Here is a 21,488-nt window from a genome sequence, read left to right on the forward strand (position 1 = left end):
GATGGAATAAATACATTAGCAAAAAAAAAATCTCTGATCCAAAAATGGAGGTATTGATGGAGATAAGAAAGAAAAGGGGAAAGAAGATACTGATCAGGGTAGTCTGTAAGCCCCTTAACAGCTTTATTGAGTTGACAAAGAATAAATCAAGAGAAAATGAGAGCATGTAATAAAAGCAATGCATTAATCATGGCTGACTTTAATTTTTGTGTATATTGGTAGAAGAAGCATGCATATAGTGTGTTTTTTGCAGTTTCCTACAACACTATTTTGTGGATCCAATCAGGATTTGGATCTGATGATGTGTAATGGGACAGGTAATAATTCATGGTCAGAGTAAAAGATTCCTAAGGAAGCATGGTAGAATTTAAAATTCAGTTTAAAAGTGAGGAACTTGGCTTTGAAACCAATATATTAGGCTTAAATAAAGACATTTACAACGGAATTAGGTTGGAGCTGGCTAGAATGGACAGGGAAAGTATTTAGCTATTGTTTAAGAAAAAGGTTTATGGCTCACAACAAATATATCCCAATGGGGAAGAAACATCCTAGGAAGAGGTAAACCAACCATGGTTACCCAGGATAGCCAAACAAGGAACAAAGAGAAAATGAGAGAGCAACTGAGAGAAAAAGAAACTACATTTGATGTGGCAAAGATTAATGGTAAGCCAGATGATTGGGAAAATTTTAAAGATCAATAAGTGATGACCAGCAAAAAAAAATAGAGGGAGAACTTAAGCTTTTATAGTAACTTTTATGGTAAAATTGTTAAGTAATATCAAGGTGGACAGTAAGAGCCTCTGTATATACAGAAAAAGGAAGAGAGAAGCCAAAGTGAACATAAGCATCTTCGAGAGTAAGGCTGAGAAAATAATGTGGAACCAGGAAATGATGGAGGAATTGGATAAATACTTTGCATCCCCTGGACCTGGTGAATGCATCCTAGGATATTAAAGGATCTAATCACAGAAGTAATTGATGTACTGGTAGTAATCTTCAAAGAATCCTTGGATCCTGGAAAAGTCCCAGAGGATTAGAAAACTGCCAATGTAATACCTTTATTTAAAATGTGATGGAGACAAAAGGTAGGTAATCAAAGGCTGGTTAGCTTAACATTTGTGACTGGACAATATTAGAGTCTATTAGAAAGTACGTATTCAAAAATACATAATACGACTAAACAGAGTCAAAATGGCTTCATGATGGTGAAGCCGTGCCTGACAAAATTGAAGATGTAAAAGGTAAGTGGTAAGGATGACACAGTCAATCTCTGTAGTAGGTGCCAAAACTTGACAGTTTATAATGTGGGAAAATGAGGTTTTGCACTTTGGCAGGAAGGATAGTGGAGCTGAATACTGTTTAAATTTAGAAAGACTGCTGAAAGCTACAGGACAGAGGGTTTGGGAGTCCTCATCCATGAATCCCAAAAAGCTAGTGTGCAAGTTCAGCAGCTGACAGGGAACTCAAATGTATGTTGGCTTTTATTTCAAAGGGAATGGAATATACCCTTTGAAGGAGGTTTTGCTAAGACTATCCAAGATATAGTCTGATCATGACTGTAACACTGCAAACAGTTTTCACTCCTTATGTAAAGAAAGATATACTGTTATTGGAGGCAGTCCTGAGAAGATTTGTTTAGCTAATACATAATCAGACGAATAGGTGTTTTATGAGGTGAGCTTGAGTAGATTGGGCTTGTACTCATTGGAATAGAGAAGAATGATGGGTATTCTTATTAAAACATGCAAAATTCTTATAACAATTGGTAGACTAGATGTGGAAAGGTTGTTTATGCTTGTGGGAGACCAGAGGATATTAACTCAGAATCAGGGGTTGCTCATTCAAATGAGAAATGATAAGAATCCTCTTCTCTGAGAGGGTAGTGAATCTGAGGAATTCTTTACTCCAGGGGGCTGTCAGGACTGGGTTGTTAAGCATATTCAAAATTGAGAACAGATATATTTTTCAACAGTAAGGGAAGGGAATCGAGCTATCGGAAAAGGCAGGAGAGTGGAGCTGAGGATTATCAGATCAGCAATGGTATTATTGAATGGCAGAGCAGTTTTGATGGGCTAGATTGTCTACTCCAATGCCTTATGGTGTAGTAGAATGTTATTTTTTATCGTAAGGGAAATTTGATGGAAAAGTAGAGAAATTATGCTTCAGTTACACAGGGCCCTGGTTTCCTTATTTAAGCAAGAATGTATATGCATTGGAGGCAGTTCATAGAAGGTTTACCAGACGAATATCTGGAATGGACAGGTTGTCTTATGAGGAAACGTTCGACTAGTTAGGCTTCTATCCATAAAGTTTAGAGAAGTAAGAGGTAATTTGACTGGTGGAATAGATACAATCCCGAAGAGTTTTGACAGGGTACATAGGGAAAGAATGTTTCCTCTTGTGTGAGAATTTAGAATTAGGGAATTAGTGTTTAAAAATCAGGGGGTCAGCCAGTTAAAACAATGATTAAGTGATTTTTCATCCCTGAGTTATAAGTTTTTGGAGGTCTCTTCCAAAAAGGTTTTGGATGCAGAATCCTTGAGTAATATTAAGGTAGATGTAGACTGATTTTTATTAATAAAGGAGCTGAAAGGCTGTCAGGACAGGTGGAGTGTGGATATAAATCAGATCAATCATGGTATTATTGAACAGCAGAGTAGGCTCAATGGCCTACTCCTGAGTCTGATATGATGTTGTAATTTGACCAAATTCTCTCTTCCTTCCATCTCCTGAGTTGCAGTTATTACTAAGTTGTCTTCAAATTTACTACATTGAGGCAAGACAGAAGCAAAGCATTTGTTCACTTCATCTACCCTTCCATTTTTCTTGAATTAACTTCCCATTACAATTCTTTAGAACGCTAACATTCATTTTATTTCCTCATTAATTAGTCCTTTTCATTACACAATACAAAATCTCTTGGTATTGGCTGTTTCCAGAATGTGCTGCTCTAAGACACTATCTCAAAAAATATTCTATAAACTCATCAATTGGCAATCTGATTTTTCCAGTTTATATGTAAATTAAAGTCATCCATGATAGTTACCAACCCTTTATCATAAGCTGCCTATATTTGTTCTTATTTACTTTGTCCTATATTGTAGTTAATATTTGGAGCCTGTAGATCATTCCCACTAGTCATTTTTTCCCCTTTGATTCCTTCATGCCAACCAAACAAATTCTATATCCTGACCTCCTGAACAAAGGTCATTTCTAACTATTGCCCTCCTCAATTAACATTTCCCTTTTGCGATTACCTAGCTCCCTATTCTTTTTGGATTTCACTCATTATTCAGGACCCAATCCTTAGCAGTCTGCAGCCACATCCTTGGATTGGCTGTCAGATCATATTTAATTTCTTAAGTGTGTGCTAAGAATTAAATTAACTTTTCATGAATATTCTGGTGATAAATGCTTCATTTTAAATACTCAGATGACGGTATGACATTTTAGTTAAAGTGAACTAAAAACATAAGCTTATCTGCCTGATATCACTTGGGATGTGGTTGGTGTTTCTGAGACTAGTTTTGTGAGTTTAAAACTTGCTTTGATCTTATTTTGCTCAAAGCTCCTATTATGTGAGTTAACATGCAAATTAATAACACCTGTCATTTTCCTGGCAAATAGATTCTTAAATATTTGGTTTGCATAGTGAGCAGTTACAATCTTTTTATTCTTTTATGCACCTTCTATTAAATCATTTTTTTGAGGATGTAGCTTCAAAGTTCTTTAAGGTTCAATTTTGGTAAGAATAAACATGCAGGACTCTCTGCAGGTATCCTGCCAACTTTATTTTTAAAATAGCCGTCTATAACTTGACAATTTCAAAGAATATTTGCATTGTTAATGTACTTTGGCTGAGAATTTCAAGGGCAATTGTTGATGATAAGATATCAGACAATTAAATGAAAAGTAGTTAATTTTTAAAAGTTTTTTTTTACATTATTGAAACAATTTCACCCAACCTTTACCCAGGGACCTAGATTGAAAACCAGTTCACATCGGTGGGATCACATTTCCAAAATGATCATTTGCGACATTTCTTCCACTGCCCATCCATTAGTGTCTCTGTTGGTAGTGGAATTAACTACTCAGATCTATCTACTATTTCCAACTATTACATTTTCTTTACAATAAGAGGTCATGGACAAGGTGGAGCAACATTGGTGTGCCTCATCCAAAAGTTCTTAACCCGATCACCTAGCTCCTAAGAAAGTTTACAAGGGCTAAGTGGGCTTGTGTGTACATATCCTAATTATCACCAAGAACACACAATCCACATAGACAGCTCATACAGAAGTGGTGGTTTGAATTATAAGAGAAACCTTAGAAAAAAAAAATTAAAGCAGGAAAGGATAGAAATGGATGGAATTTGCCATCCCAAAACTGAATTTAATTTGATTTGACTTGATTTAGATTTATTATTTTCACATGTAGAGTGTTTGTTTTGCGTGCAGTACAGGCAGCTCATGCCATACAAAGTGCATAAGGATAATAGAACAGAGTGAGGAATATAATGTTACGGCTGTGGAGAATGTGCACAAAGAGCAAGATCAATATTAAATACAAAATTTGAGAGGTCCATTTAGAAGTCTAATATCAGCAGGGAAGAAGCGTTTCTTGAATCTGTTAAATAACAGATTCTGGGGTTCAATACAAAACGTCCCTGTGATAAATAATAGATCTCTTCCAGTTTTCATATTTTTCATATATTTATGGAACTGTTGGAGGGCAGGCGACAGGGTGGCATGAAGGGACATCGTGAGGGAGATCATAGGAAGCATGGTTTGGATGAGGAACAAGGTTAAAAAGCACAACAGAGCTGAAAATGTGTTCCTGGAAAAGCACAGCAGGTCAGGCAGCATCCAAGGAACAGGAGATTCGACGTTTCGGGCATAAGCCCTTCTTCTTTCCTGAATAAGGGCTTATGCCTGAAACGTCGATACTCCTGTTCCTTGGATGCTGCCTGACCTGCTGTGCTTTTCTAGGAACACATTTTCAGCTCTGATCTCCAGCATCTGCAGTCCTCACTTTCTCCTTAAAAAGCACAACACACAATTCAGTAGGTTGTTGGTGTTGTGTGATTTTTAACTTTGTCCAACACCAGCACCTCCACATCATGGATGAGGAATGGGATAGGTATGGAATGAAAACAATGACATGGATTGAGAATCTAAAGAAATGTTGTTGCAATAAGTGACTTGTAAATGTTGATTTGGACTTGATTTAACTTGGAAAGTTTTGTATGGATGTGAGGCATGGACTTTAGGGAAGGAGGGGACTAACATGCTAAATAGCATATGTGTTTGAAGGAGAATGGAAAGGATCTGCTTGACAAAAAAGTAGCAAACTATCAAGTACTGCAGTCAGTGAAATAACAAAACAATTTGTGATCATAACTAAGAAACAGCAGAGACTGTACCCTGAAGGAAAACTTGTTCATTGCACCTTTGATAACTTTTGTTGAGATGTGTGAACTGCTCTCGTGGGATTTCACTGCTTTTTCACATTGCAATTCTGCATGAGATGAACTCATTGAAAGTGCTGATTATTAGCAAATAATGTTTTGCAATTTTTGAAAAGATAGAGACATCGTTTATGATTTCACAATCTCAATGTGAAGATCTAGAGACATGTAAACTCTATGGGCAGGTTCAATGGAGGAATTTGAACTAGATCAGATTTAAATGTGTAAGACAGTGTGGAGAAGTCCATGCCATCAAACACAAAGTAATTGCAGAAACACATACAGCATGCTAATTACTGGTCTGCAATACAATGATTTCAAAACATGCTAGAAATCGCATTGAAAGGGCCATAGGTGGAAACTAAAAAATAATGCACCTGTCATAGGCTGGAAGACACTAAATCCAGCTTTCATCAGCAAGTGTAATGGAACTTACATGTTGTTCATGCAAGTAGAGACTGCACACTCAAGGACTGTATTCTCTCAGCAAGTTACCATACATTGGCAAACTGCATGAATGCAGATTATAAGAATGCCTCATCTTTGCCTGATACTTAATGCTAGGAAGGAGGTAGATACATTTGGTTCAAATGATGATTCATGGGTTTTTAAAAGTTAGGAAAATTGATTAATAATTGTTTTAAGAGTGTGGGAAGAGATACCCACCTACCACAACCTTCATTTTGTTTTATTTCTCTCCCCTTCATGAACTAAGGGATACTTAAAGCAAAATGGGCAATTGGGTGGATATGTTGAACAGATAAATGGCAGTGCACACTAGAAATTTAAATAATGTTGCATGAAATAAATAGTTGCAATGGTGGATTTCTAAATTTGCATGAAAAAGATTAAAGATAATTCCATGCCTCAAATGTCCCCTGTGATATCTATTTTGATAATTTTTTGATGATTTCTTACATTGTATGATGTGCCACCATTGCTGGTAAAAAGAAAGTTTATGGATTTCTTTTACTATTTTTGGAAATGTGTCATTAATAATCAGTGGACAGGCTTGGAAATATGCAGTTTTTATTTCAGATACATATTTTAAATATATTTATCTCCGTTCCAGTAACTTCCCAGATGGGAATCACTGAAGTTAAAAAAAACACAAATGGTCTACTGGAGCTTTTTCTCTTCAAAATTGATGGTTGAATTTATACCAGTCTTTAGAGTTATTAAAGAGTTTGATAGTATAGTTGTAGAAAAGAGAATTCTAAGTAAAGAGATTACAGTTGGGAGCCATAGATATCAGGCAGTCACCAGCCAGGAAACACTTCTTCATTTAGAAAGTTGTTAGAAATTGAAACTTGTTTTCATGAAGTAAGTGAGATAAATAGCATAGGTACATTTATGAGAGATTGGATAATACACCATATGGTGAGAAAGGAGCAATGTGAACAAAATGACAAACTTTGTGATGACACACAACAAAGTAAAATGGTTACAAGTTATTTAATAAAATCACATACTCCAAATGCCAGGATGGGCAGATGAGAGAAAAGAAAAACAGCAACAGTAGGGTATGTCATGAAGGTATTTGTATCACTAGTGAAATGTGGAAATGTGAATCTGGCAAAGATTTTCAGTCTGCTTTTGGGATCAGATATTGAATGGATTTGTCAACATTTATTGTGTCTTTGTGGATTTGGGTCTTTGTTTGTGAGAAGCCATACCCTAACGAAACTCAAACATTCACCCCTGTTGTACCCCTCCCGTCAACTGCCTCCCCCTTTTCTCCAAATGCATTATGGGATTTAAAACTGATCTTTTTCATTGGAGTTATTTGGGTATCAATATTTTTTGATTTAATAACAGGGCAGGGACAACTGAAGCTTTCTGCTCTATGTTATCTTATGACCAAATAAGCAAGTTGTATTTAACATTCTTTCTTTAAATGAAAATGTTTGGGAGCTGCTGAAAATGATTTTTCCATTTCCCTTGGCAGTTTGCATCTTATCTTTTGTTCTAAAGAAAGTCTTGTATATGCATAGCATCTTTTATGACCACAGGACTAATGTTTTTCATGAAGTGCTTTGACCCAATGTGGCATCAAGGAACACTAGGACTGAAGTCAGTGGGAATTAGGAGAAACCTCTCTGCTGGTGCGAGTCATACCTAGCACAAAGGCAGAGGTTTGTGATTGTTGGGTGTGAGCCAGGTCATCTCCAGGCCATCTCTGCAGGAGTCCCACAGAGTTATGTCCTTAGCCCAATCAGGCAGTCATACAGCACAGAAACAGAACCTTCAGTCCAACCAGTCCATGCCAATCATATTCCCAAACAAATTAGTCCCAAGCAGCTACACTTGGTCCATTCCCTCCAAACCTTACCTATTCATGAACTTATCCAAATGTCTGTTAGACATTGCAACTGTACCTGCATCCACAACTTTCTCTGGCAGTTCATTCCACATAAGAACCACTCCCTGTGTAAAAAGGTGGCCCCTCATGTCCCTTTTAAATCTCTCTTCTCTCATCTTAAAATATACCCTCTTGTTTTAAACTCCCCCATCCTAGCAAAAAACCCTTGTCATTCACCTTATCTATGCCTGTCATGGGTTTATAAACATCAATAAGGTTAGCCCTCCGCCTCCAACGCTCCTGCGAAAAAAGGTCCCAGTCTATTTTTATATTTCATACCCCCTATTCCTGGCAACATTCCGGTAAATCTTTTCTGAACCCTGTCCAGTTTAATAATATCCTTCCTATAACAAGGCGACCAGACTATACACAGTACTCTAGAAGAAGCCCCAGCAATGTTCTGTGCAACCTCAACATGACATCCCAACTCCTATATTCAAGGTCTGAACAATGAAGGCAAGCGTGTTAAACACCTTCTTAACCACCCTGTCTACCAGTGATACAAACTTTAAAGAATTATGGACCTGAACCCCTTGGTCTCTCTGTGCTGCAACATTACCCAGGGCCCCCTCATTAATTGTATTAGACCTGTCCTTGTTTGTATTTACCAAAATGTCACACCTCACATTTACCCAAATTAAACTTCATCTGCCACTCCTCAACCCTTTGACCCAATTGATCAAGATCTCTTTGTAATCTTATGTAACCTTCTTCACTGTCACTATATCCCCAATTTCAGTGTCATCTGCAAACTATTAACCATGCCTCCTATATTCTCATCCAAATAATTTATATAAATGACAAACAAGTGGGCCCAGTAACAATCCCTGAGGAACACCACTAGTCATAGACCTCCAGTCCGGAAAACAGCCCTGCACCACCACTTTCTTTCTCCTACCAATTTCTCGTACATAAAACCAATTTTGTATCGAATCGGCAAGCTCACCCTGAATTCCATGTGATGTAACTTTACTAATTAGTCTACCATGTGGAACCATGCTTTAACAATTACCTTCCTTCGATTATAAGGTCAGAAATGGGGATGTTCACTGATGTATTACATGATGTTCAGTACTATTCATGTAGCTACTGAAGCAGTCCATGCCCAATGGAATCAAATCTGGACAATATCCAGGTTTGGGATGACAGGTGACAAGTGACATTTGCATCACACAGTTGCCAGACAATGAACATTCCTAACTTGAGAAAACCCAACCATCACCCCTTGGCATTAAATTGTATCTCCGTCACTGAATCCTCCAGTATCTACATCATGGGGGTTGTCATTGACTCATCATGGAAGTAATTTGTCTACAGAGCAGGTCAGGGTTGAGGAATCTTGTGGCAAGTAACACATTTCTTAACTCCCCAAAACATGTCTGGCATCTACAAAGCTCAAGACAGGAGTGCCTTGGAATACTCCCCACTTGCCTGGATGAGTGCAGCTCCAACCATACTCAAGAAACTTGACACTACCCAGGACAAAGGAGCCCACTTGGTTGGCATCACATCCACAAACATTTGGACCTTCCACTTCCAGTGCTCAGTGGTAGCAGTGTGTATCCTCCAAAACTCAAATAAATGACTTGATAATCTGTTTAAATGGTATTGGTCAAGCAATAAATATTGGCTCACAGAACACAGCAGAGAATTCCCTGTGCCTCTTCAAATATTGGATTAGAGTGGTGCTGGAAAAGCACAGCAGGTCAGGCAGCATCCAAGGACCAGCAAAATCAATGTTTCAGGCAAAAGCCCTTCATCAGGAATGAGGGCATTTTTGCCCAAAACATTAACTTTCCTGCTCCTCAGATGCTGCCTGACCAGCTGTGCTTTTCCAGCACCACACTAATTGCTGATTCCAACATCTGCAGTATTCACTTTTGCCCTCTTCAAATATTGCCATGTGATGTATGGTGTGTTTACCCAAAGTACGAATTGAGGCTTATTTAACATCTCACCCGCAAAATGTGATTTCTGACTGTGCACCTCCCTCCCAGTACTACACTGGAGAATTGATCTAGATGTTGTTCTTGCCACTGGAGTGGGGCATGAAGCTGATCTTTTGATTGAGAACCACATTCATGATGTTGGTATCTGAGCTGCTGTGAACCTGTTGCTTCTTGCCAAATCTTTCTACGCTCCTTATTCGACCAGGGTCAGTCTCTCCGATTTGGTCTTTACTAATGAAGTGGGTGCATGCACTTTGACAAAATAAAAGGCTATGGGCCCTAACATGATTCTACTTGTAATGCTAAAGCCTTGCTTATTAGATCTAGTTGATCTCCTTGCCAGACTGACCTAACTGTAGCTATGAACACAGGTAGCTCACCTGGATCTTCATACAGAGAGACACCAGAGCTGTTGTAAACAATCAAGATTTAGAGTCTATATGAGGAAGAGCTGAACAGTATAATGGGTAACCTGATGTAATTTTAAAATTTCAAAATGATAAATGAGAGATCAAAACTAAGGCTAAAAATAGTGACTAATAAATCAAATAAGTAATTCGAAGGATTCCAAATGAAGAGTTAGTGGATATGGCTACTGGGAGATTTTACTGTGGACAAGGACATGGAAGATAAAGAATATATGGATCAGATGGTGACATCTTGAAAAATGTCCATATTACAGAGGAGGAAGTGCTGGATATCTTGAAATGCATAAAAGTGGATAACTCCCCAGGATCTTTTCAGGTATACCCTAGAACTCTGTGGGAAGCTAGAGAAGTGATTGTTGGGTCCTTTGCTGACATATTTGTATCATCGATAGTCACAGGTGAGGTGCCAGGAGACAGGAGCCACAGTTTAAGAAAGGTGGTAAGGACAAGTCAGGGAATTATAGGCCAGTGAGTCTGACGTCGGTGGTGGGCAAGTTGTTGGAGGGAATCCTGAGGGACAGATGTGCACGTATTTGGAAAGGCCAAGGACTGATTAGGGATAGTCAACATGGCTTTATTCATGTCTCACAAATCATGTCTCACAAACTTGGTTGAGTTTTTTTAAGAAGTAACAAAGAGGATTGATGAGGGCAGAGCAGTAGACATGATCTATATGGACCTCAGTAAGGCATTCGACAAGGTTCCCCATGGGAGACCGGTTAGCAAGTTTAGATCTCTTGGAATAGAGAGTATAGAACTAGCTCAAAGGTAGAAGTCAGAAGGAGGTGGTGGAGGGTTGTTTTTCAGATTGGAGGCCTGTGACCAGTGGAGTGCCACAAGAATCGGTGCTGGGTCCACTACTTGTCATCATTTATATAAATGATTTGGATGTGAGCTTAAGAGGTGTTATTAGTAGTTTGCAGGTGACACCAAAATTGGAGGTGTAGTGGACAGCGAAGAAGGTTACCTCATATTACAATGGCATGTTGATCAGATGGGCAATGGGCTGAGAAGTGGCAGATGGAGTTTAATTTAGATAAATGTGAGGTGCTGCATTTTGGGAAAGCAAATCTTAGCAGGACTTATACTTAATGGAAAGGTCCTAGGGAGTGTTGCTGAACAAAGAGACTTTGGAGTGCAGGTTCATAGCTCCTTGAAAGTAGAGTTGCAGGTAGATAGGACAGTGAAGAAGGCATTTGGTATGCTTTCCTTTACTGGTCAGAGTATTGAGTACAGGAGTTGGGAGGTCATGTTGTGGCTGTACAAGACATTGGTTAGACCACTTCTGGAATATTGCCTGCAATTCTGGTCTCCTTCCTATTGGAAAGATGTTGTGAAACTTGAAAGGGTTCAGAGAAGATTTACAAGGATGTTGCCAGGGTTGGAGGATTTGAGCTATAGGGAGAGGCTGAACAGGCTGGGACTGTTTTCCCTGGAGTGTCGGAGGCTGAGGGGTGAACTTATAGAAGTTTATAAAATCATGAGGGGCATGGATAGAATAAATAGACAAAGTCTCTTCCCCGGGGTGTGAGAGTCCAGAACTAGAGGGCATAGGTTTAGGGTGAGAGGGGTAAGATATAAAAGAGACCTGAGGGCAATGTTTTCACACAGAGGGTGGTACGTGTATGGAATGAGCTGCCAGAGGAAGTGGTGGAGGCTGATACAATTTCAACATTTAAAAGGCATCTGGATGGGTATATAAATAGGAAGGGTTTGGAGGGATATGGGCTGGTGCTGGCAGGTGGGACTCGATTGGTTTGAGATACCTGGTCAGCATGGACAAGTTGGAGCGAAAGGTCTGTTTCCGTGCTATTCATCTCTATGACTCTGTAATTGAGGAGAATGACAAGGATCTAATGGGCCTGTTTCATGAGGACCAACACTACATGAGGAAGGAGAGTAGAAGAATATGTTCTTAGCATGAACTGAAGTCCTTCTGATGTGAAAACCAATTTGTGTAGATTGTATGTAGAGCCCTCGAGTTTCAGAGAGGGTTGTTGGGGGATCTGTCATATCCACCTGAGTGGGCAGAGCTAGTTTTAACACCTGAGCTAAACTTGCTCTGAAGTGATAGGTGAATTATGTCAACAACATGGATCACAAAAGAACTTGGATTCATTAATGAGCCAAGGCTGACCATTAAACTGAGGAAATAACTGGAGTGAGGGCCGAGATGAGGGAAAGCTGGACTGGAATCACGGCACCGGCTTCTCCAGGAGGAACTCAGATCCTGTTTGTTCAGTGAGAATCCACCCCTCAGCTTTTCCATTGGCAGACTTAAACGTGTACGTGTACAAACCAGAGCCAGTGGAGGCAGACAGTTGTTAAACGATCTCAGTCCATTCACATTTTGTTTTATTATTTCTCGCTATCTTTCATCTGGATATTCCTCATCTCTGTCGCAGGTATGTTAAAAAAATTCAACTATCTACATTCTATTAAAGATGCATTTAGGACAAGAGATGATCGATTATTGTTGCAGAGTTCTTGTTTCTGCACCTGTCTGTAATTTGGTTTGAACTTTTTAAACTCTGCGTTAAACGTTGCTGTTGAATCCTTATTGTAACAATAGAATTGTATTTTAAATACTTGTATGTTGTATTTAAGTGATGATATGCGTTGCCCATTTGGTTTTGCATCCTAGGCAATTATTACAACAATGTATTTTTAAAATTTAGAATAAGATTTTAACAGCGGAGCGCAATGCAGGAGGATGGAGTTAAGAAATAACATTTTAATTATTTAAAATGCATTTATCAGCGCATTGATTCTGAAATGGTCTTTTTCTGTCTCGCCTGGAGAAAGCCAGGTGACTAGAGATTTTACAATTAAAATGTTTAACTTTTCCAAACTGCACCTTGTTTTTAGTTTTGCGACAGGTTCTGCGTTTCCCGCAGCCACAAGATGCATCTTCAGCCGAGAAACGGCGCAAAGGAGCAGGGAGTGAGAGGATGAAATCCAAGCTGCCTTTCCCGTCTCCTGCATCCTCCTCCGGCCTGAAGGACAGGTTCAGCGCGGCTGCAGGAGGAGGAGGAGGAGACTGCCCGGAGATGGAGCTGCACCTGGGGACCCAGGCTACCTGCAGCAAGGGAGACAGCTGCTGCCAGGGGCGGAGCCAGCGGCCGCGGCCCCGCGGGATGCGCGGGCGCGGCGGCCGCGCGGTGGGTGGAGCCAGCGGCGGGGACACGGGCGGCCGGCGCAGGGGAGGTGGACCGAGTGCGCGCGAGCGCAACCTGCGCCGCATCGAGAGCAACGAGCGCGAGCGCCAGCGCATGCACAACCTGAACAATGCTTTCCAGGCGCTGAGGGAGGTCATCCCCCATGTGGAGGCAGACAGGAAGCTCTCCAAGATTGAGACCCTCACCTTGGCCAAGAACTACATCAAGTCCCTCACCTCCACCATCCTGTGCATGACCAAGGAACACCCAGTGGTGCCCATGCCACAACCTCCTGACAGCCAGGGTGAACCCAAAGGCTCAAGCCCACCCTTGCGCTCTCTTCGCCATCGCCAACATCGTATTCCCCCCAAGGATGAATTCATCTGGGCATGAAGCTAGAAGACCCCAAACTAGGGATTCCACAATCTCTCAATTCATCAACTCCATGCCTTCCAAGCAGACCACTGAGAATCGACTCTATCGTTGGGAGTTTAGTTGCTTGAATATTCTCAAGGAAGGATAATTTATTTTTTGCCATGTTTTTCCATATTGCCAGTATGAATCCAATAGTTGATCCATGGGAGGGCTTTTGCTCCAGAAGAGGTAACCTGAACCTTCTACTCAACTTGTGGCAATTATTGAATTGAAAGGAACATATGCAGTGCCTTCTTGGACCTTCAGAAAATGTTCTGATTGGGACTTGAGACAATGATTTTACAAAGAGCAATGTTTAATCTGAAGGGAAGTTGTATAGCACCTGGTCTGTCACTTTGATGGACACCATAGAGGCATACAATTGTAATTGTGGACTTAAAATCAGCCCATGGACAATAATGTGAAGGGTTTTATCCAGAACTGGAACTATTAATAGCCAGGAGGGTTTCAGGGACCAATGCTTGTGTCAGTTCACTTGGAAGATTAGACAACAAGTCTTTTTTTAAATGAATGAGGTGTTTCAGTATGAATTTTTAAATTTGTATTTTAATTGAATATTCAGAGCAGTAGCTTGAGTTTTCTAATTTAAGGGATGCATTGCCATCTCATTATCACAGTCGTTTGGTAAATAACTTCCCTGCAACTCGTCTAGGAAGTTAAATAGCCCAAACTTTTTAATCCCTACAAGATTGAACCCAAGCACATTACTCATTATGGTGAATCTCCTGTTCATGGATCATCCTGTATCCCACTTCATACAAACTGGTGAGTCTTCTTCTGTTTACTAAGTCAACAACACAACAAAAATGAGAAGCTACAATTTCTGACAAAACCACTTTTGAAAAAAATGTCACAAGGAAAACTATAGCTCCTTGCTCAATTAGGTTGCAGTGGGTGTGAAATTGCAGGTGAGATCCTAAATTGGTCAGCTCAGGGCATTTTAAATGATTGTAGATCAAAAAAATCAGTTTAAAGTGCACAGCAGCCACTTAGTTTCTATAGCCTGGAGCAAACCATTTATCACAATTTACCTGAAAGGTTGTTATTTAAACAGACTCCTCTTTAGCTGTACGCTTTGATTTCTCTCACTATGATGTGTTAGCTATGAGAGTGAACAAGTAGGGGGACTTTCTCAGTGATCTGTTTCTAAGCCTGATCAAGAACAGTTCCCACAGGCACAGAATACCTGTACTGTATGTGGTTCCACTGGGTTGCTGCATCTGCCTTCTGCAGTTAGGTAGACTTGGAGAGTGTATTCACTATCAGTGTGCATTATTGATAAGGCAAAACTGACCACGTTCACGTACACCATGGATGAACGGCAACATCTTTAAGAACATTTCTCTGAAATATCTTGTTTATACAACAGAGCCCAATGCTGTTTTGTTGTTCCATCTTGCAGTAATTCCAAAATTTTATTTATACAGATTGGCATGCATAATCAAACCTTCAGATTGAATTTACTAATATCTCTGATCAATTTTGACTTTTGCCAAATGAAGTAGAGGCTTCCCGTGCCTGGGTTATTTTTTGGAAATGGTCAAGAGATTATCACTCAGCATTTATCTTTTAATTGTGAAGGCTAGGTGTTAACAGGCATTTATCGTGTCAGGAATGAAACTAACAGCTTGAGTTAAGATCACCATTTGAAGTGTTTAGGATTTTATCAAGAACCCTGCGCCGTCTGAGTAGCCAGTAATTTCCAACTGTAACTGTGCTTTTAATTTCCCATGGCCATTTGGAAATTGCAAACCAAGTTACACATACCAAGTAGACTGCCCCAAGACAACCTGTGCCCAGGTGCTGCGCAATGTGGCTCTGGTCTGGAATAGATCTATTCCATAATTATATTTTAAAAAGTTAATGAGCAAAGATTTTAAGTTTGCCTGTGCTACGTTTTTTGGAAAAAGTATTGCAGTTCCAAGCTTACAATGTAAGTTATGAGGCAATAGCAGAATCTCCATTTTATTTTGAACACCTTCACAAAATGGGCTTTTCATGCTGAGCATCCCTGAGGCTGCAGTCAATAGAGCCACAATTATTTTTCTCCCAGCCAGTGATATTCCAAAGATTGTGCAGGAAATAGGAACTGTATAGTTCCAGAAAATGCAGCAGCACTTACCTGAAATAATGTGGTGCTTGACACCAACTTTGTCTGTTACGTGTTGTGCTATGGGTAAAATAAAATTGAAACATAAACTTTAAGGTATTGCTGTTTAATACTTTTTACTTGAACACTTGGGCAAGGGCATGGTGGTGGAAGGTAAAGTACAGTAATTTTTCCAAAAATATAGATTATAGAATTTAAGATTTTTTGTGTGTGTATTTTTTGTGCTATTGTCAACATCACATTGGAAATGCAATACAATTTTTGTGTCAAAAACCAATGGACATTTTAAGAAGAGCCTACATTAGTGCTACCTATTACAAAGCTTAAGAAGCCTGAAACAATCCCCTTCCCATTCATATATGACTCCATGAGTTTTTACGTGTCCTCTTGTAAACATAAGAAAAAGGAGCAAGAGTAGACCATTTGATCTTCAAGCCTACTCCGATGTTCCATATGATGATGGCTGATCATCCAACTCAGTGCCCTACTCTGTATTGGATCTCAGAGGTGGACAGAGCTGAGATTAAAAGTTCTCTCTTCACTTTACAATGGAATAAATTCAAGGGGGATAATATTGAGATTCAGCTTATCCTGGATTCCATACTTAAACATGAAAGAATCTAAATAACTTGAAACTTTAATCCTATATTTTCCCACCTTTGCTTCGAGTAGGGTAAAAATTGCTTCCATTTGCTTACTATCTCTAGTTGGAATTAGTAGCTCAAACTTTATGGGTAGACTGGCATACCATAACTCCATAATACCTCACTTTATAATCTTTTTGAAAATGTTTCCTGAGCAAGATATTCAGATTGTGCCTGTCATCAAGAATTTAGTAACACAGAATTGATGAAGTGTTCCCTGTGTAAACTGTTCCTTCTCCTCATTTTTTGAATCCATCTCTTTACAGCCTGTAACTTTTAGATTCCTGTTCCTTTTTTCAGCTTTTCTTCCATTCAACCTTGGTATGCTGTAATACTTCCTGTTGCTAATCTCTGACTTTCTACCCTGCATGCTTCCAACTTGTTCAAAAAGCTTAATTGTCCCTGTGCTGCCCTGCATTCAGTCCTGCTGACTCACTATATTTCTGTCTTCCAACACATCAAATTTAAAATCCACTCTCTTACCATGAAATCCCTCAATCCCATTTCCTTTGGATTCACCAGAATAAAATTCCATGACATGAAGACCGTTGCATTAACTTGTCCTGTTATTCCTTTAGTTTAGAAAATTGAAGGGTCATCTAATCAAAGTATTTGAAGTAATAAATTTGATTCGGGTACTAATGGATAAAGTGTTTTCACCAGTGGGGAATCTAGATCCAAGGGACACAATCTTACAATTGATAGGAGGCCATTTAGGGGAAACCTCTCTTCAAACAAGGAGAAGTAGCGATGTGGAACTCACTTTCCCCAAAATGATGTGTGTCAATTGGAACTTTCATTGATAAGGGGGATAAGTAGCAAAAATAGATAAATCAAGCTAACTACAAAGCAGCCATCATGTAATTGAAAAATGGAACAGATTTTAGAATCTGAATAGCGTCCACTTGTTCTTACATTCCTAATTTATGGCATTTTTTACATTTAAAGATGCAATCTAAATAATGCAAGTTAGTACCTTATTACAGTTCAACAAACATGGAAACTAGTGCTGCAGATTTGGATAGGGCAGTCAGGTTCATTGAGACTTCAGGGGAGCATTGAACAGAATTGCATACACATGTTGGGAGTAAAAGAATTAAAAGAAAGAGAATACGTATATAGATTTCTATGATGGCTTTCACAACTTTGGAATCCCCCTAAGCACTTTATTGTTAATGAGCTACTTTTGAAATGTAATCGCTGCAGCAAACTGCCACACCAGAGCTAATTTGGATCAGTAAGGTGATTATCAGCACTGAGGAGTACTTAGGGAGTTATGGGAGGGGTTGTGTTGTAGTTGAATCTGGCAGCTGGCGCGACCTTGTAAGTACTGCCATTCATGCTGCTGCCCACAATCAGTCAGCAGATTCTAGAAATGCCTCCTTTACCACTTCTTGTTGAATTTGGGAGCTGGTCAACAAAACTGGGTGTGCTCATTCTGCTGGAAATAACCAGGAGTAGCAAGATGGATGAATAGTGGGACTGCTCTGTTCTGGGAAAGAGAATAGCTGCCAGTGTTATGCTGGATTGAGCATAGTCATTCACAAACACAGGTAATATCCGCTTTCTACCTCATAGATATAGAACTTCAAATTGCTGACATCAGTCATTCAAAATGTGAAAACAATGCTGAATTAGAGGTAGTAATCAAACAGGTTTTCTTAAATGATTAAAGAAAATCATCAGTTTCTATACTAACAGAATTTGACAATATTCCCTTGTGTTAAAAATAAAACCAAGGACAATACTTCCCTCACTTAATGTAAAGCTGATAGAGAGTACTAATCAACAAGCTACACCAGTATTCAAGATTACACATTTAACTAGTGTCCTTAAAAATGAGGGGTAATAGCTGAGCTTATTGTGGTAGTATTGAACATTATGGTGGCATACAGAAGTACTAAGAGGGTGCCTGTAAATTCCAGTACTTTTCCCAGCCTGACCGGTAGAAAATAAACAGCTTGTATTTATATAACGCCATTCATTACCTCAGGATGTCCCAAGCACTTTGAAAAGTACCTGAATGGTTATAAAGTGTTTAGGAAACATGGCAACCAGTTTAAGCACACCAGGGTCCCACAAACGGCAACAGTTTAACAAAAAGTTAGAAAATCTGATTATTTAAAGGCTTGATTGAACAATAAATATTGTCTAGGAAAACAAGGAAAGCACTTTTGAAATAGCATCAGGCATACAAGGAAGCAAACAGAATCTTCAGTATAATGAGCTGAAAATGTGTTGCTGGAAAAGCGCAGCAGGTCAGGCAGCATCCAAGGAGCAGGAGAATCGATGATGAGACCTTCTTCAGGAAGGCCCATCTTCAGTATAATGGAACGATAACACCTGCACCTGTGCAGAATTTCCTCAATGCTGTGGGTATTGTGAGCCTGGATTTTGTGTTCAACTATCTGAAATGAGACTCAAACCCTGCCCTAAATTTCTGACACTGAGGTGAGAGTGAGGCAAAGTTGTTGCTTACATCTTCCAGCAGGATGGAGGGACAATCTGAGAGGAGGTGTTTTTTCAGTCTCCCTGAATATCTCTCCTTTGGGATTGGAGCTATTAATGCTGTGTTACTCTCATGAGGTTAGAACTCCAGCACATCTCAGAAATTGGTTTGGACAATTTGATTTCTTTTAACCCATGAGTGCTGGCGAATTTGAAAATGGAGAGTTGTAGCACTGGAGTATGTTGCAGAGATAGTGAGGGGGCAAGAATATGGAAGAATATAAAAACATAAAATTTTAACAGCACTGAGGGGTAATAGTGCACCATTAACATGGACCAGTTAATATGGATTACTAATACTTTGCACACTGTCTGTACATGTTGCTAACTTGTAAAGGGATACTATTTTCCTTTTCCAATTACAATTTCTTTGTAACTTAATGTCAAATAAACTGACTTAGAACATAAAACATTACAGCGCTATACAGGCCCTTCGGCCTTCAATGTTGCACCGATCTGTGAAATCAATCTGAAGTCCATTTAACCCACACTATTCCATTCTTGTCCATATGCCTATCCAATGACCATTTAAATACCCTTAAAGTTGGTGAGTCTACTATTGTTGCAGACAGTGCATTCCACACCCCTGCTACACTCTGACATCTGTCCTACATTGATCACCCCTTAATTAAAGCTCCGTCCCCTCGTGCTAACCATCCCCATCTGAGGAAAAAGGCTCTTACTGTCCACCCTATCTAACCCTCTGATTATTTTTATGTCTCAATTAAGTCACCTCTCAACCTTCTTCTCTCTAATGAAAACAGTCTCAAGTCCCTCAGCCTTTCCTTGTAAGACCTTCCTTCCATACCAGGCAACATCCTACTAAATCTCATCCGATCCCTTTCCAAAGCTTCCATGTCCTTCCTATAATGCAGTGACCAAAACCGTACGCAATACTCCAAGTTTTGTACAGTTGCAGCATGGCCTCATAGTTCCAAAACTCAATCCCTCTATCAATAAAAGCTAACACACCATATGCCTTCTTAACAATCTGGGTGGCAACTTTCAAGGATCTATACACATGGATATCGAGATCTCTCTGCTCATCTACCCTACCAAGAATCTTACCATTAGCCCAGTACTCTCTATTCCTGTTACTCTTTCCAAAGTGAATCACCTCATACTTTTCCGTATTAAACTCAATTTGCCATCTCTCTGCCAGTTCTGCAGCTTATCTATGTCTCTCTGTAATCTACAATGTCCTTCATCACTATCCACAACTCTACTGACCTTAGTGTCATCTGCAAATTTACTAACCCCATCCTTCTATGCCCTCATCCAGGACATATATAAAAATGACAAGCAGCAGTGGACCCAAAACAGGTCCATGCAGTATACCATGAGTAACTGAACTCCAGGATGAATATTTCCCATCAACAACCGCCCCCCCCCCCCCCCCCAATCTTCTTTCAGCTAGCCAATTTCTGACCTAAACTGCTAAATCACTCTAAATCCCATGCGTCTGTATTTTGTGCAATAGCCTACCACGGAGGATCTTCTCAATGACTTGCTGCAGCCTTTCTTGGAAAGCAAAATACTGTGGATGCAGGAAATCCAAAAAGCAATAACTGTGGAGAGAAAAAAACGATTAACATTTCAGATCAGTGACCTTTTATCAGAGTTCTCACTCTTTCTACAGATGCTACCTCTTGCACATCTATTAATTTGCAAGGTACATGAAGTTTATGATCTGTTTATTTTATTAGTGAGGAAGGGAGCAAGAGGGGAAGAGCAAATCATGAAGTTATTTTGTGCAAGTAATCTTGTGAATGTGAATTCTTTGCATACTGTAATACTTTCTTTAATGTGTATGATGCATTTTAATTTTTAAAATGCAATGGCTTTTGTGTGACTTTTTAAGGTTTAATTTCTGTAGTTTAGTGAATGGCACTTGGTACAATAATTTCCTTTTACACCATGTACATTTTAAAACTAAATATTTAAGTGGTTTTTTTTTTGCATTTCCATAAGTCAGTTGTGATTTAAAACAAGAACTGTTCAATAATTTTGTTATAAATAAATGGTTTTCTGGTATGGTTTTAGATTAAAGAAGTTAAACTGTTTTGTGTCATAGTTGTGACAATGGCTTTCAGAGGTGTATTTTTGTCCTGGTTTCTTTTGAGACAGACTGAACAAGAGGCACTGAGCAGTCTGTGGAAATGTAAACAACTTGTGAGGTACTTTTTAAAAAAAATGGTGGAACAATAGAAGCAGCCTGGATGGGTATGGTCAGCGCTCACAGACCAGGATTTCAAAGTTTTTTTTAGCTTTTAGAATGGACAGAAGCTACTGGAGTTTTGAAGAAGTAGAAGCTACTTTTTCTTCTCTCTCGGTTACAGCAAGAAGCCAGGGTTTCTGTTCCTACTGCAGGTGTTGCATGTGAGAAAATCTGATGTCTGAATTAGCCTTTTTGCTAAGGGGGTATGT

At 39.4% G+C, this 21,488-nt stretch overlaps 1 protein-coding gene across 1 annotated transcript; it reads left to right on the plus strand.

Moving 5' to 3' along the window:
• The first annotated feature begins 12,488 nt into the window (after nt 1-12,488).
• bhlha15 (basic helix-loop-helix family, member a15) lies at nt 12,489-21,488 on the plus strand. Its single transcript, XM_072559820.1, has 2 exons — nt 12,489-12,611; nt 13,075-21,488. Exon 2 carries the CDS (start codon nt 13,158-13,160, stop codon nt 13,755-13,757), a length of 600 nt encoding a protein of 199 aa, XP_072415921.1. The 5' UTR covers nt 12,489-12,611; nt 13,075-13,157; the 3' UTR covers nt 13,758-21,488.

Source organism: Chiloscyllium punctatum, chromosome 40, assembly GCF_047496795.1.
Source record: "Chiloscyllium punctatum isolate Juve2018m chromosome 40, sChiPun1.3, whole genome shotgun sequence".
Classification (NCBI taxonomy): Eukaryota; Metazoa; Chordata; class Chondrichthyes; order Orectolobiformes; family Hemiscylliidae; genus Chiloscyllium; species Chiloscyllium punctatum.

Excerpts from the sequence above, each read along its gene's own strand:
- bhlha15 (XM_072559820.1), top strand. The coding sequence starts at position 13,158 with ATGAAATCCAAGCTGCCTTTCCCGTCTCCTGCATCCTCCTCCGGCCTG.